The sequence below is a fragment of the Ptiloglossa arizonensis genome, chromosome 5, assembly GCF_051014685.1.
Source record: "Ptiloglossa arizonensis isolate GNS036 chromosome 5, iyPtiAriz1_principal, whole genome shotgun sequence".
Classification (NCBI taxonomy): Eukaryota; Metazoa; Arthropoda; class Insecta; order Hymenoptera; family Colletidae; genus Ptiloglossa; species Ptiloglossa arizonensis.
Window position 1 is genome coordinate 3,557,392 of NC_135052.1, and position 14,578 is coordinate 3,571,969.

The window sequence follows — 14,578 nt, forward strand, 5'->3', positions numbered from 1 at the left end:
GAATGTTGGTTCGTGATTACCACGGGTCACACTAACCTTACATTGGTAACCCAGTTTTTTCACTCGGGTTAGACAATGGTTACAATCCCTGGTTGAACGCGGCTCTCAGAATTGAGCTTTGGCTAAAACAAGCGGGCGTTAAAGTGTTAAGAATTACTCTGTGGAGGGTAGACAGACCTATGATGGAGTCAACGAAAGAATCGACTTGGGAGACCTTTGGTCCCATTTTAAGAAACACCATTTGCTACCTTGGCCGATGATTTTCATTGTACATAGTAATGCTCGCTTAAATTCAAACACACCGGAGATTCTCGCTGAAATTATCGCAGAGAAGATAGAGATTTTATTCCAGGGATCATCTCGATAAAAAAAGAGAACAAACGTAGCGAAAGTAAATGAAAAAGAAATAGTGTACGGAGTGGAGGTGATCGATATCCAGCAATTCAAAGAAACGTTGTATCCACTGCGATGAATCGTTCAATTACAAAAATAAAAATTGTTCACTTTCTCCCCTTTATTTTTGTAACAATGGTATCCATGAATCGATGAGATCCTTCCGATAAAAATGTGTTCGTACACGACGTAAATCGGATAAACTTTATTCACGATGAATTTAAATATGTCACATAGTGAAAAGAATAGAATAATAGTCAAATTTCTTCAATTTGCATCGTATTTGGACTCATTTTAATCGGGAGAACCTTGCCGATCTATCAACATCGTTGTTGCGAAGATAAAGCGAACAATGTAGGAATTAAATTTTTCTAATTGGATGATTCATCGTATTGCGCGCCGTAATGTCTCTTTCAAGTGTTCGAGCTTGATCATCTCTGCTTGACGCGTTATTTCTTTCTCGCTTATTTTTATCATATCTATTCAATGTCTTTGTTCATAGGATCAGATTACGTTCAGTTCGAGACACTGAGTAGTGGGGAAATGGTGGAGATGGGTCGTCGAAATTTAGACGAGACACCTTTATCGAAATTTAAGCAAGCATTACTGCACTATATCGGTATCTCTGCGTATCGTTGTAAACACTATTCTAACGAAACAAAGCTTGGCTATTGATGTTTCAACTTACTTCGTAAGTGGTAGTATTATTATACTATCAACGAAAAGGTGGACAGAATTAATCGTTAGAAACTGTAAAAGGTTTCGAATACTTTCTTGCGAGTAAAGATTTACAACGAAACACGAAATACCGATATTATATAAACATTCCTCGGTTACGTCTAAGAAACTTTTCATCCATCTAATTTGTATAAACGGTTTTATCCGTTTAATTTGTACAACCTTTATACAGATGTAAATATATGTATCCATAATTTTATCTATGTTATGTATATACATCTACTGTATATACAGAGTGTCTCTGAAAATTGGTATCCAACTTTGGAGGCATTCAGTGTTCATCGAACCGAGCAAAAAGCTCTGTACAAATATCATTAGTTTGAAAGTTACGAGTTCAATTTGTTCATTTTTTCTAAGTTAAAATTACACACTAATTTCTGCTCGCTTAATATTGCCTTTTACTATACCGTAAATGAAACGTGTGTCCGTCATTTCCGAATTTGCATAACGAACCATTATTGCACAAGGTAAAGATAAATCGGGAAATTTGAAACTCTACACGTTCACGAACTAGATTACATTGTAATACTAAAGTGACTGTTACCGTTGCTGAATGACATTGGAGTACAACTACGTAGTACTCGTACTCGTGCGTATTATGTTTACTTTGTTCGGCTTAACGACTTACTGGTTAAGTTACGGACAGACACACTGTAGTGTTATGACCCATTAAGGTTTCTTTGTTTATCGCAACGAGTGCATGTCCCCCAAAGTTTGACACCAATCTTTAGGGACATCCTGTACATCTGAAAGCGTTAGCAGATGGTATCGGATGGATGAATTTCGGTGCAATTCGTCGATAACGAAATACTTTTAATCGTAAATCTCAATTCTGATTCCCCCTCGTCAGTGAATTCGATCGTTTCGTAAACTCCACCGTAGACGAACGGTAATAATTAAGAACTAATGACACAGTACTCTGAGTCTACGTATGCCAGCTCTGGTGATCAATTGACAATCGTATAATTCGATGCGCTCGAGATTGTGGCAGGCCTGTAGAAGGTGATCGAGGCTGGCATCTGTGATGAGGGGGCAGTTGTCCAGTTCCAGCACCGCCAGATTTTCCGCCGCGCAGGACGAAAGGGCCAAATGTCGGATACCCTCGTCGGTGATCAGCTCGCAATGCGACAGACTCTGTATGTGCAAAGCATCGATTCACGAGATTAGCTTTCGTGTATCCGTCGTTTATCGATGTACGCTGAACATCGATAAAATAAAACGATGTAACGTGCACATCGATTTATTCGTCGCGAATGTGTGCATTATCGGTGCCTCGTGAGCAGCGAATGAAGTTAGTTTAACGTACAAGATAGGATCTGTTGCGCAAAAAAACCTTACCGATGGATCCAAATTACCGGATCCGTGACGCAAAGTAAACGGAACTGTAAACGCGTGGTCACGTATCCAGGAAATGCTCCGAAAATACGAAAATTCTTTTCCCTCGTATCGTGTTCCCTAGGTACAACGAGTTTCTAATACGGAACGTAACGAAACAATCGAACGAATTTCAAACGACCGTAATCGTCCAAGTACCGAATTGTAAATAACACTCGAATCTAGGAAACTATCGAAGCGTACAGTATTATCGTGTATCATGATTCTTGAACGACGACTATCGAAGCATATGGTATATCGTGTATTATGATTCTTGAACGATGGTCGTAACAGGCTACACAGTTGCGTGAACGATGAACCAAGTTATTCCACGTTTGTTTTAAACGTTCAGCTTTATCGCGGCAATTTCGTACTCGAGTATTGTCTCGGAATACCGTCGGTGTTGCAGACTCGTTAATGTACACCTACGACTCGAAATAACGCTGCAACGTGTAATCGCTTAGCGATAAGAAACGATGCGATGACCAAAGAATGGTCAACGGGAAACGGTTCGCGAGACGCAATATCTTTGGACAGTACTTTCCGTGTGGTTGATTTCCGTGTACGGACGAAACTGTTGTTTCGAGGTTCGAGATAACACTTCGTACAGTAACGACAGATTCGACGCGTTTGGGAAACGTTCCGTACGCTTCTACCCGCGTTGAATTGTCCACGTCTAAGCGTATTGCACACCGTTCGCCGTCTTATCGGTACGTTCGTTCGATATTTGGAGCTTGAAGTTCGTTCGTGTTTATTTCGCTGCATCGTATACAGCCCGTGGCTTTATCGTCCGTTATCGTGTATCGTTCGTAACGAACATCTAAACGTAATCATTTCTGTAACCAACGAAGAATTAGTTTGAACGTGAAATCATCGGGGCCAACCAGCCTTACCAGTTTCTCCAATCTGGGACAGCCCATGCCCAGGTGAATCAGGGTGGTGTCCGTTATTAAAAGGCACTCTTCCAGGTCCATCTTCTCGAGCAGTCTGCAGTACTGAAAGTCGAAAGCGAGGCGTTGAACGGACCAGCGACGTTTAGATCTCGGTGATCGTCGACGGATCGAGAACTCACTTTCGCGAGAGCCTGGAAGCCCGCGTCGGTGAAGTGTGTGCAGGCGACGCACTCGAGGACGCTGAGGAGTGGACAGTGTTGCGCCAACGTGACCAGGGACGCGTCCGTCAGGTTGGGACAATTCGACAGGCAGACGTAGTGCAGCCGTGGACACTGCTCGCTGAGTTCCCTGACCGCGTCGTCCGTTATATTCTGCAACGAGTCTCGTTCTCGTGAACCTTGCCATTAAACGGTCCCATCGACAGATTCAGCGCCGCGACTAACTTACAATCGACGATCTTCACTTTACTCGGTATAGTCGACGCGTTTCTCGAACAACTATTACCAACGACGCGCGACATCGATCGCTCGACATCGACAAAGACCCGAGTCCAAACAGTTGCGCCGATTTTTCCGATCCGCGATACGGATTTTTCAATTACGGAAAACCCCTCGATAAATGGCCGCCGTTTGCCCTCTGTAAAACGCATCGAGTCATCCCCACCGTTGCTTACGTTCCTTCGCGGCAAAACCGTGTATCGGTTTCGATGGACCCGAAACGCGAACTGAAAATTCTTATATTTCTCGTTCCGATATTCGTGGAAGTATTTTCGATCGATTAATGGCGCGACTCTCGCGACGTAAATCTATCGAAACGCAACCGTACTTTTCGATTCTACGTACTCGAAAAATTTCGTCTCGGTTCTATCGGGAGAACCTCGCCGATCCATCGATAATAGTCTCGCGAAGATGCAACGAGAGATACTTAGGTTGTTAGTGCGCGTTAGCGTGGTCGGTTCGAAGATCGGTGACCGAGCGCTCGTAACACGAGCCGCGTTCGCGCGTAGCATAATCTCGGCCCGATCGTACTATGCGTACATCGCTCGACGGTACGAGTGACTGTACAGGGACAAGAGGAGTACCTCGTTCACTCCACCTGTTTCCGTTATCGATTAGTTCATTTCCTTCGTCGTTCGTTCCAATTAACATGTGCGACTTCTTCGGTAAACGCAGTAATGCTCGTTTAAGTTTCAATAAAGGTGTCTCGCCTAAATTTCAACGATCCGTCCCCACCGTTCCCCCCACTGTTCGATGTCACGAGCTGAACGCAATCTGATCCTGCGAACAGAGACAGTGACCAGATACGGTGAAAATAAGCGAGAAGGAAATAACGTGCCAATCAGGGACGACGAGCTCGAGCACTTGAAAGAAACACCGCGGCGCGCGTTACGATGAATCATTCGATTAGAAAAATTCAATTCCTACATTGTTCGCTTTATCTTTGTAATAACGGTGTTGATGGATCGGCGAGGTTCTCACGATCAAAATGAATCCAAATACGATGTAAATTCGAGACACTTTACCGTTACTCTGTTCTTTTCGCTCGACACATTATTGCATATTGCATTTTACCGTTATTGTAAAAGTAATAAAAATTTTAATGTTTCCAATGCTCGAGATCGATCACGCGCTATTTATTTCTCGGTTGTTCTCGTTTATTCGCGAGATTCGGGGCCCTCGAGCTCGAGACGATTTCTTGGGACAAAATCGCTACCAGTTTCGCTGATTATTTCGATTCCCGATTTATTTTAATTTAAACGAGCATCACAGACAATACGTCGATCGCTACAAATATATTCTTTGAAAAGTCGTTTCGTTTTTCTTTTGGTGAAAATGAAACACGATTTTTTGAAAGTGTACAAACATTTTATTAAATCGTGTATTCTCCATTTTGGAAAACGAAACGACTTTCCGGACAACCCGATAGTAGGCTAATTTGTAATTTACATACGCATTATTTCTTCCACGTATCGTCGAGTGATGTACGCGCGATACGAAAGCTCGACTTCGGGAACAAATTCGCCACCGTCCCCCTTTACAAGCACAGGACCCAACGGTGGGCCTCTTTTATCGAAACGATTACCGTGCGTCTATCTTACGGATGCATCTTATCGAATCGAAGCACGCGTGTTCGCGATATCGTACGGATGTGAAATGTTGAAATCGCGTCGATGTTAATCGAGTCGTCGATGACGCGACGCCTCGAAGGGCAAACGTCGCAGCAGCCGCGATGCCGAAGAAGACAAGTATCGTGACCAGACTCTGGTGTTTATCGCGACGCTCAACCTGTCGACTCTGCGCTCGTCTCTTTGTCATCCCCAGTCGAACGTTTACGTCGCTCGAGTATCGGAACGACGACGTAAACAAACGAATCTCGACCTTGAACTCCAAAATTTACCGATAAATTTTCCATCGGCGAGCAACGATATCGCTAAACTCACGTAACGTGTATCTGTCGGCAAATTGCGCGTACGCGAGCTGACGAACGAATTTCTTGTAACATCTTTGACGAAATTGAAGCCACGGGGATACACATGGCGAGATTTAAGTTACAGGAGTACAATTATTGAGAAAACGTACACGATCGTTGGCTTTCCGTGATCTAAATTTTGCAAAGCAATATACCGAGTCTTCTTTACCGAATATTTACAGAAATCATTGAAAGGACGATTCGACTTTTCCAACGGAATAATTGCTTCGAAACATCGTTACGAAAAAACTAAAAATGCGACTTGTCTCCCGTTACAACTGACGTTGTTTCGTAGCTCGAATAATTTTTCTTTCTTCTTTCGAGTTCAAAGTTGCGCTCTACGCGTGGCTAAGTACACATTAACGTCTGTCACGAGAGAACGAAACGTACATATACTTTCGTGTTAAAAAAAAAAAAAAAAAAAAAAAAAAAAAAATCAAAGAGAAGCCAATAACCTTGAAAAGTACAGAAACCGAGTAATTACCCGGCTTGTATTCCCTCGGAACCCTTCACCGATCGAATATAATGGCCGAAGTGTTCGTTTCGTATTTGAAAAAGTGAACGAGAGGAACACCGGTGTCCCGTTTCCCGCGGGACACCCAGTGTATGGCACGGTCGTCGTAACTAAATGCGTATTGTACCAATTTGCGTATACGACTCGAAGTGAAAATAAACGTTCCTCTCGTCGGAATCGCGCGCAGCGGAGATACTGGGTTGAAAGTCGTACGAGCGCAAAGATTTAAGTCGCGGCAATTTCGTTCCGTAAGTACCCTGCATTCGTGTAGATTGATCGCCTCCAACTGGGAGCAGCTACGAGCCAGACATTTGACAGCCTTGTCCGTCAACTGACGGCAGCCTTTGCACAGAAAGCTACGGAGTTGCTTGCAGCCTTTCGCCAGTGCCTCGACTCCGTTGTCGGTAAGTAACTCGCACCAGGACAGGTTGATGTGAGTGAGAAGCGGACAACCATCGGAGAGATTCTTCAGAGAGATGTCCGTTATCTCGGGGCACGAGTCCAAGTTCAGTCGTTGGAGTTTCGGACAGTAGTGGCTGAGAGCCGCGCAGGTGGCGTCTGAGATCTTTTTGCACTGGTTCAGGTTCAGCTCCTCGACATTGGGACAGGCTTGCGCCAGGGTGCACATGGAATTATTCCCGATGCTCTGGCAACCCCTGAGAGAGAGCTGTCTCAGGAAACCGCCGCATCGTCTCGATATATTTTCTATAACTGGTCCCTGCGTTTTGGAATGGTGTTCGGTTAGAGACGAGTTTCAGAAACGGGGAATCGGCGTTAACGAAACGCCAACGCGTTCGAGATCGATCGGGAGAACGTTCGAGAACGGGAACGAAAACCGTACGGAGAAAAAAAAAGAAAAATAAAACGGGACGTAAACCGGTGTCTAGCTTTCTCCGAGATTCTCGATTTTTCCGAGCCGCTCTCGCGCGTAATCGGGATATATCTCGGGTATCTTTGGAGAAACGCGATTCCTCCTCGGCCGCCACGACGCGTTCCGATCTGCGATTCGAGCGTTCCGAGCAACGCGCGTATTTCGCGGAACACCCGCGAAACTCGATTTTCATCGGAACGTGCTCCGAGATCCTTTGTTTTTACACGGTTAACGGCAAATAGTATCCACACGTTTCCCGTATTTTCAAACCGAACAAGAATTATGTCTTTTGCCTACCGTTATTACGCGTCACTTTCTTTTTATACTTATTCCCTGAAGGTCAAATACGATAAAAAATGATTCGTCGCGTGAATCTCGGTCTCTGTTCGCGTTTCGATCGTCTCTTTTGTTTTTGAAATTTCGGTTCGTCAAATACGATAAAGAATGAATCGTCGCGTCAATCTCGGTCTCTGTTCGCGTTTCGATCGTCTTTTTTTTTTAAATTCCGGTTCGTTTTACGGAACGTAACATTTACGCGCAAGGGAAACGGAACTCTGGACAGATAACAAGAAACGAGTCTCGAAGAGCGAAATTTGTCCGAGTAACGTTCGCGTCGTTCGAAATACGGCGAAACCTCGAAACGCGTTCGGGAGATTCGAAAGGAGCGCGCGCGGTCCGCGCGAGAGAACCCGAAGCACTCCGATCGTACACGAGCGGCTCCGTAGAATCGAGAACCTTGGAAGGAACGAGGTCCACCCGGTTTACATTCCGTAGCCTCGCGAGAAACGAGACTCCCGAAAGAAGCAAAATCCCGGTTACTCGGGACGGGATTCTCTCTCGCGTTGTTTTCTTTTCCGGGATCTCGAACAGCTCTATTGCGAACTATCGTCGGTAGCGATCGTTCCGCGATTAACGCATCCCTTGCCGCGGGGCTGTTACACGTTCAACCCTTTTGTCACTACGAGCGTATATACACGCTCCTGCTACGAAACGCTCTTACACTACGAAACCGTGTATACCAATATACACTCGACTGCAAACACTTCTCTTATACCATTGGCGATAGCGATATAAATTTTTTTTTATTATCACGAAGATCGATGGGTCCCTTTATGCGATGTATAGAGTAACCCTGGGGAGCCCCACCGAGAACCACCAGGGTACGAATATCACAGAAATTTTTCCAGCTTTGGACAGAGTGCTTCTAATAATAAATTAGAACATCTACTTGGATCGTTTATTCACGGTTTTGGAATATTTGGCGCGATACGACGAACAATTTACCGATAAGTATTTTCTATCTCTGAATATATTAGCAAAAGTATCGTTGTAGATAACGACCTTGTTAAGTCACCGGTGGATTTTCTTTTTACAGAGATATCCGAAGAACCGAGTAACGAGATCGTTAAGTACTCCGTGAAAGAAGCTACGGTAAAAGACAAACTCGTGCCGTTTCTGCGTCGATACTTTGTTTTTCAAATATTCGGTAGTACGTTCGTTGGAAAAATTGATAAACGTTCACAAGTACGCGGAGAGCATTTCAAAGAATCAACGAAACGACGAAATACCCTTGAAACTTGAACCTCGAGTCAAAGTTCTACCAACGAGTGGTATTCTTCGTTGTATCTCGTCGATTATTCGAAATGTAATCAAATTGTTCGGTATATTATTCGTTGTTCGAAGCACCAACCGCGAGAGTTTACGTAACGTTTCGTTTGAAAACGAGGGTGCAGAGTGGGGTGTATAACCCCTCCTGGGGTTTATCAACTGTACTCTATATATTACATAAAATGACACATCGATCCTCGCGACGTTAAACAAAAGTTATACGTCGGTATCGTTCAAACTCGATGATTCTCGAAAAAAGTGTTTGCAATCATTTACGCGATTCGCTCTGTATACGCTCGATATGTAGCACTCGTACGTTCCCGGTAGAAAGTATTCGCTCGAAAATGTATCGATGATTTCGAATACTCGAGTACCGCTTATAGTCTCGACGAACGATGGCGTACAGTCGGTCAGTTCCATCGTAGCGAAAGGATTGAACATCGTGGTTGTTCGACAAGTCGTTTCGTTTTTTTTTTTTTAGGGTGAAAATGAAACACGATTCTCTTAGAGCGTGTAAACATTTTACTAAATGATACATTTTCCATTTTAGAAAACGAAACGACTTTCCGGACAACCCGATGGGTTTGTAACGTGTATATCGCAATTTTTACAATTTATTCCCGATTGTTCACCGAAACGCTGGTAAACTCGAGTCCCGATTCGAGAATGAGAATCGGACAAAGCGAGAACTCGAGGATCCGTTGTGATTCCTGCGAATTATTCGCGGCAAGCAATGCGTTAACGGTTCTGGGTTAGGTTCGATTTACCTCCACGTCTCGTTGGAAATCGAAGAGATCGATTCTCTGCCAATTGGATCCGTCTAGCGCCAACACGTTCCAGGCTTTGCTCACTTGCGCGCACCGGCATAGCGACACCACGTCCAGATACGAGAGAATTCTATCAATTGTACGGCAATCGTGTTACTTCGCTTTCGTCGAACGACCCGTTTAAAAATCTACTCGGGTCACGACACACGAAAGAAAAAGAAAAACGATAAATAACGCGCGCGACTATTTAACGGAGAATCGCGCGAAATGTAACCCACGGATTGTTAACCCTTTGGACTCGAGTGGAGATCATCACCGCCTAATTCAGTGTACTGTTTTCGATCCGGGGAAACGTGGTTTTGGAATTCAAATTGGAATTGAAGCATCACGTTCTCGTGGTGTGCAAACGCACGTACGCGAAGTATGCGAAAATGTTCCATTTTAGATTAATTTTGCGAGTCAAGGAATTGCCTCGAGACGTCGGTTTCCGATAGAATCCTCGAGTGCAAAGGGTTAATCGTTTCGTCGTCGAATCGATGGGAAGAGTCTCAACGTTGAATTATTTACCAGTAACGAGTACTCGTGAATACGCGAAGAAATGAAGTAACGATGAAAAATGTCTTCCAGAGCATGGAAACCAAAAGGTCGATATACCCGATGTTTTCTTTAACTCGAGCGTCTAGAATGATATTGTTAACCACGCTCGAGTATACTCGAGAACAGCAGTTAAAAGGTTAATGGAACTTCGTAGGTGGATAGCCGGAGACGAGTAAAATTTTATTCGAGTAAAAGCTAACGAATGAAACCGAACAACGATTTATTCGCGGCGTGTATTCGATTTTGCGGTTACATTTTTATTCGTTCGTTGCGAGATATCCAATTCTGTGATTCGATTAAGAACAAATATATATATGAAATTGTTCGTCTTTTATTCGTTACTCGTAACTTTTATCCAGATAAAACGTTTGTCCTTCTTCAGTGGACGGATAACATTTGATTCATATTCGATCGTAATTATATCAACGGTCGATAGTTGACGAGATATTTAATAATAAAGATTACGATCACTGTTGAACGCGCGAAGAATCAGTGACTTTGATAGTCGTTGAAGCAACGCTATCGCGAAGCCTCGAGTATAGTTACTTCAGCAAGCTTGACTGTCAAATATCTTGTAAACCATTGATTGGTCTTCGATAATTACGCTCGTATATCGATCACACATTTTTCGTTTCCCGATTCACTTACGGAGTTCCGTTACGATACAAGAGTTATCACTTCGCGCGATTCTTTCGTTAGCGTCGCGCAAAAGAAGACCGAAACGATCGTTGAAACGCAGGAAACGTAGAAAAGAAACTAATAAGTTGTACGTGTTTGCTTACGGTACCTAAGCAGCAATTCTTTTGGCAGTTTCTTATTAATCTGCGCCTCGTCGTCATGAAATACCCATGTTAGCTGCAACCAAAAATCGAAACAGAGACGAATGAACAGGGAGGATACCGTACGATGCGACGTAAGTCGCGAGAAACACGAATCGTGGGTCAAGCGTTCGAATGACGGGAACTCTCGGTTCGATGATTACGCGAAACGAGAGAAATGGCATGCGTGAGAGTACAAGATGACCCACCTGCATGTAAGACTGCTTCATGGTAGTGACAGGGTTGTTGTGAGTGTGCGATTGCGACGTGTAATAACCGGCCTGATGGTGATAATGGTGATGGTGTTGGTGATGATGATGATGATGATACGATGGATGTTGTTGCCTCCACCACTGACCACTCGCACCGGACTCCTCGACCGGTTGCACCCCTTGCCCGACCTGGCCCCCTCCTCCTACGCCCACGCGACTTACTTTTTTCTAAAACAACCATCATCGTCGTTCACGGGACCGATTTCTAAGGTTCTTACAACAAAGGCAACGCCTTTCCCATTTCGTGAAAAAATCCCGACAAACGAGCTCTCCCCGATCACGACGAAATTATTCCTCGCGATCGAAACGAGATACTTTTGTTTTTGTTTCGCGCGCGATTGTATTCCTCGCGCGTCGTCGTTGATCGTTAGATCCGATCCTCGTCGATCGAACAACCGAGTTACTCGCTACCATCGACGAGAGCAACGTCGATCTGCCAAAATTTTCGGTCTATGCGACCGTAGAAGCCGATACTCTCGACAATTTTACGGAACGAAGATTATTCGTTTACTGGGTTGTTCAATAAGATTTGTCGTTCGATAAAACTTATTTAACAGTACTAGGTTGTCGTTAGATCAAACTTATCGAACAGTACTAGGTTGTCGTTAGATAAAACTTATTGAACAGTACTAGGTTATTATTGGATAAAACTTATTGAACAGTGTAGTACTAGGTTGCTCGATAAGTTTTGTCGTTCGAAAAACCTCATTGAATAGTACTACATTGAACAGTACTACATTGGAGAGTACTACATTGAACAGTACTACATTGAATAGTACTATATTGAAGAGTATTACATTGAAGGGTACTACATTGAATAGTACTATATTGAAGAGTATTACATTGAAGAGTACTACATAGAACAGTACTATATTGAAGAGTATTACATTGAAGAGTACTACATTGAACAGTACTATATTGAATAGTACTATATTGAAGAGTATTACATTGAAGAGTACTACATTGAACAGTACTACATTGAATAGTACTATATTGAAGAGTATTACATTGAAGGGTACTAAATTGAACAGTACTACATTGACCAGAACTACATTGAACAGTACTACATTGACCAGAACTACATTGAACAGTACTACATTGACCAGAACTACATTGAACAGTACTACATTGACCAGAACTACATTGAACAGTACTACATTGAATAGTACTATATTGACCAGAACTACATTGAACAGTACTACATTGAATAGTACTACATTGAACAGTACTGTTCAATAAGTTTTATCGAACGACGAAACTTATCGAACAACCCATTATTTGTTTCGTTGCGTCTGTTACAGACGCGAGAGCAATGCGTAATAAACGCGAACGTTGAACGTACGAACAATTACGAGCGTTCGAGGAATCAACGGTGTACACCGAGACGACATTTAGACGTTACGACTGCGGTAACCCCGCTTGTATGCAATCGCGTTCGCCCCGCATTGATGAAACCCTTCCCTTTCCCCGGTCTCTTTCTGTTTATTCGACGTAGAGCGACCTCTCGACTAGCACGGCTGCCGAGAGTAACGTTACGCGTTCTTTGGAGAGTTTTACTCTCGATCGTTGTTATCGGGAGTGAAGCTACGCGGACCGGTAGCGTAAACCTCATCCACCGGCAAAGATAAATGTTTTCGTGTTTGTCGTTCTTCCGTCTTGTCGGGAGCGTTATCTACGTATCGGCGATGTTTTCCCGATAAAAATGAATCCAAACACGACCCGATTCTGAGTATTTTTAATTACACGACACATTGCGCGCGCCACGGATTTTCACAACTGTCGGCCGTCGATTTCAAATACATTATTTTAATGCAATTTTCTTCGCACACATCTATTCCAGAACCGACAACGCGCACTTTTATCCCCCTTTTCTCTACGTAACCGCAGATTAAGCATAGTATCGTTCGGTAGATACGTTCTTTTCTTTTTTTACAGCGTAACGAAGATATTGTTATTGGATAATTTTAACATTACCCTCATACGTCTCCGTTCGATACGATTGTTAACTGTTTCAATCTCGCCGATTGGTTCTTTAACTACGTAAAATTTCCAAAGACGATCTTTCGTCTTGTTCTATCGTTATAATTGTTTCAAAAATGATCCAACCGATTGCGTTACGAAGTCCAGCGCGGTAGACCGAACGTAACACTGAAACGGAGGACTGTGTCGTTTACGAATAATTTCTTTTTTGTTATCTTCCCTCGTGAAGGGGAAACAAATATCAGTAAGAAAACAAAGATACCACGTACCTTTCAGAATTACGTATTAACAAGGGATCGACTCTGTGGATCGAATTACATTATTAATCGAATTATATGGATTTGCATTTCCGGCCACCGCCCTTGCGTATCTTCGAAACGAAGCAGCCCGAATTTGTTTACGAGCATCCCCCGTGACGAAATAAGTTCAAGACTCGCCAAAAGGGAACGATCTTGCGCCGAAGACAAACTACAGGAAACAACAAGATTCTCTTCTTGTTTCTTTCCCCCTTCCCTTTTTCCCCGAAAATGTGTAAACATGTCGCTGGAAGAGCACGCGGTGCTCGAAAGCGTAAAGCCGTAGAAAATGTTTCATTTCTTTTTCTTTTCCTCCCTTTCCTTTTTCAACGACGCGCTCGAATAATTTTCAGCCCGTGGAAATCGTGAATTTCTCCAGCGAGGAGATACCTCTCGCTAGACGATATTTGAAAAAAAAAAAAGGAAAAAAGAAAAAGAGAGAGAAGAAAGAAAAGAAAAGGATTCACGAAAATCGAACGACACGAGTTTCCGGTCAACGAAGTGGCGTCGAACGCGAATCGAAACGACACGGTGAACCTTCGATGGATCGATTCGCGATGCAGGTTTAAATAAAAGTAAATTGCACCCGTCGGAGCAGATTTAAAAGTATGTTTCCATCGTGGATTTGCTAAAAGCGCATGAAAAAAAAAAAAATGGAACGGCCACGAGCGGGGGTATTTAAAAAGTAATCGCAACGCGCGGTCCTCGTATCGATCTTCTCTATAAATACCCTTTCGCAGCTTCGGGATTGATGCAGCTTCGCGATTCGTGGCGTCGATTTTTCGACAACGCTCCTTGGACCGAGTAATTACGCTATCGTTCAGCCAATCGAGTCGACCCTTTACTTGCACCCTCGTCGGCGTAAGCTATGTTTCAATTTCTCGCTAACATTTTTATCACCCCTCTAAGAGAGAGTTCACCGAGTCCTTGGACGAAATGTTCCATACTAGGTGATTCTTAAACGGGTCGATACGATCCATCCACGAAG

At 43.5% G+C, this 14,578-nt stretch overlaps 1 protein-coding gene across 2 annotated transcripts in view; it reads right to left on the reverse strand.

Annotated features, from left to right (window-relative positions):
* LOC143146750 (uncharacterized) overlaps window positions 1–14,578 on the reverse strand; it is a 32,592-nt gene that overhangs the window by 8,206 nt on the left and 9,808 nt on the right. Inside the window, exons 2-8 of one of the 2 annotated variants that reach the window (XM_076311350.1) lie at window positions 11,012–11,079; window positions 9,628–9,757; window positions 6,638–7,099; window positions 3,578–3,769; window positions 3,399–3,500; window positions 2,050–2,265; window positions 37–122 (exon numbers count right to left, since the gene is read on the reverse strand). In XM_076311350.1, coding sequence (XP_076167465.1) covers window positions 69–122; window positions 2,050–2,265; window positions 3,399–3,500; window positions 3,578–3,769; window positions 6,638–7,099; window positions 9,628–9,757; window positions 11,012–11,079 — 1,224 coding nt within the window. In that variant the 3' untranslated portion in view covers window positions 37–68. The remainder of the gene's footprint in view (window positions 1–36; window positions 123–2,049; window positions 2,266–3,398; window positions 3,501–3,577; window positions 3,770–6,637; window positions 7,100–9,627; window positions 9,758–11,011; window positions 11,080–14,578) is intronic. The other variant, XM_076311348.1, reaches the window with a different exon arrangement.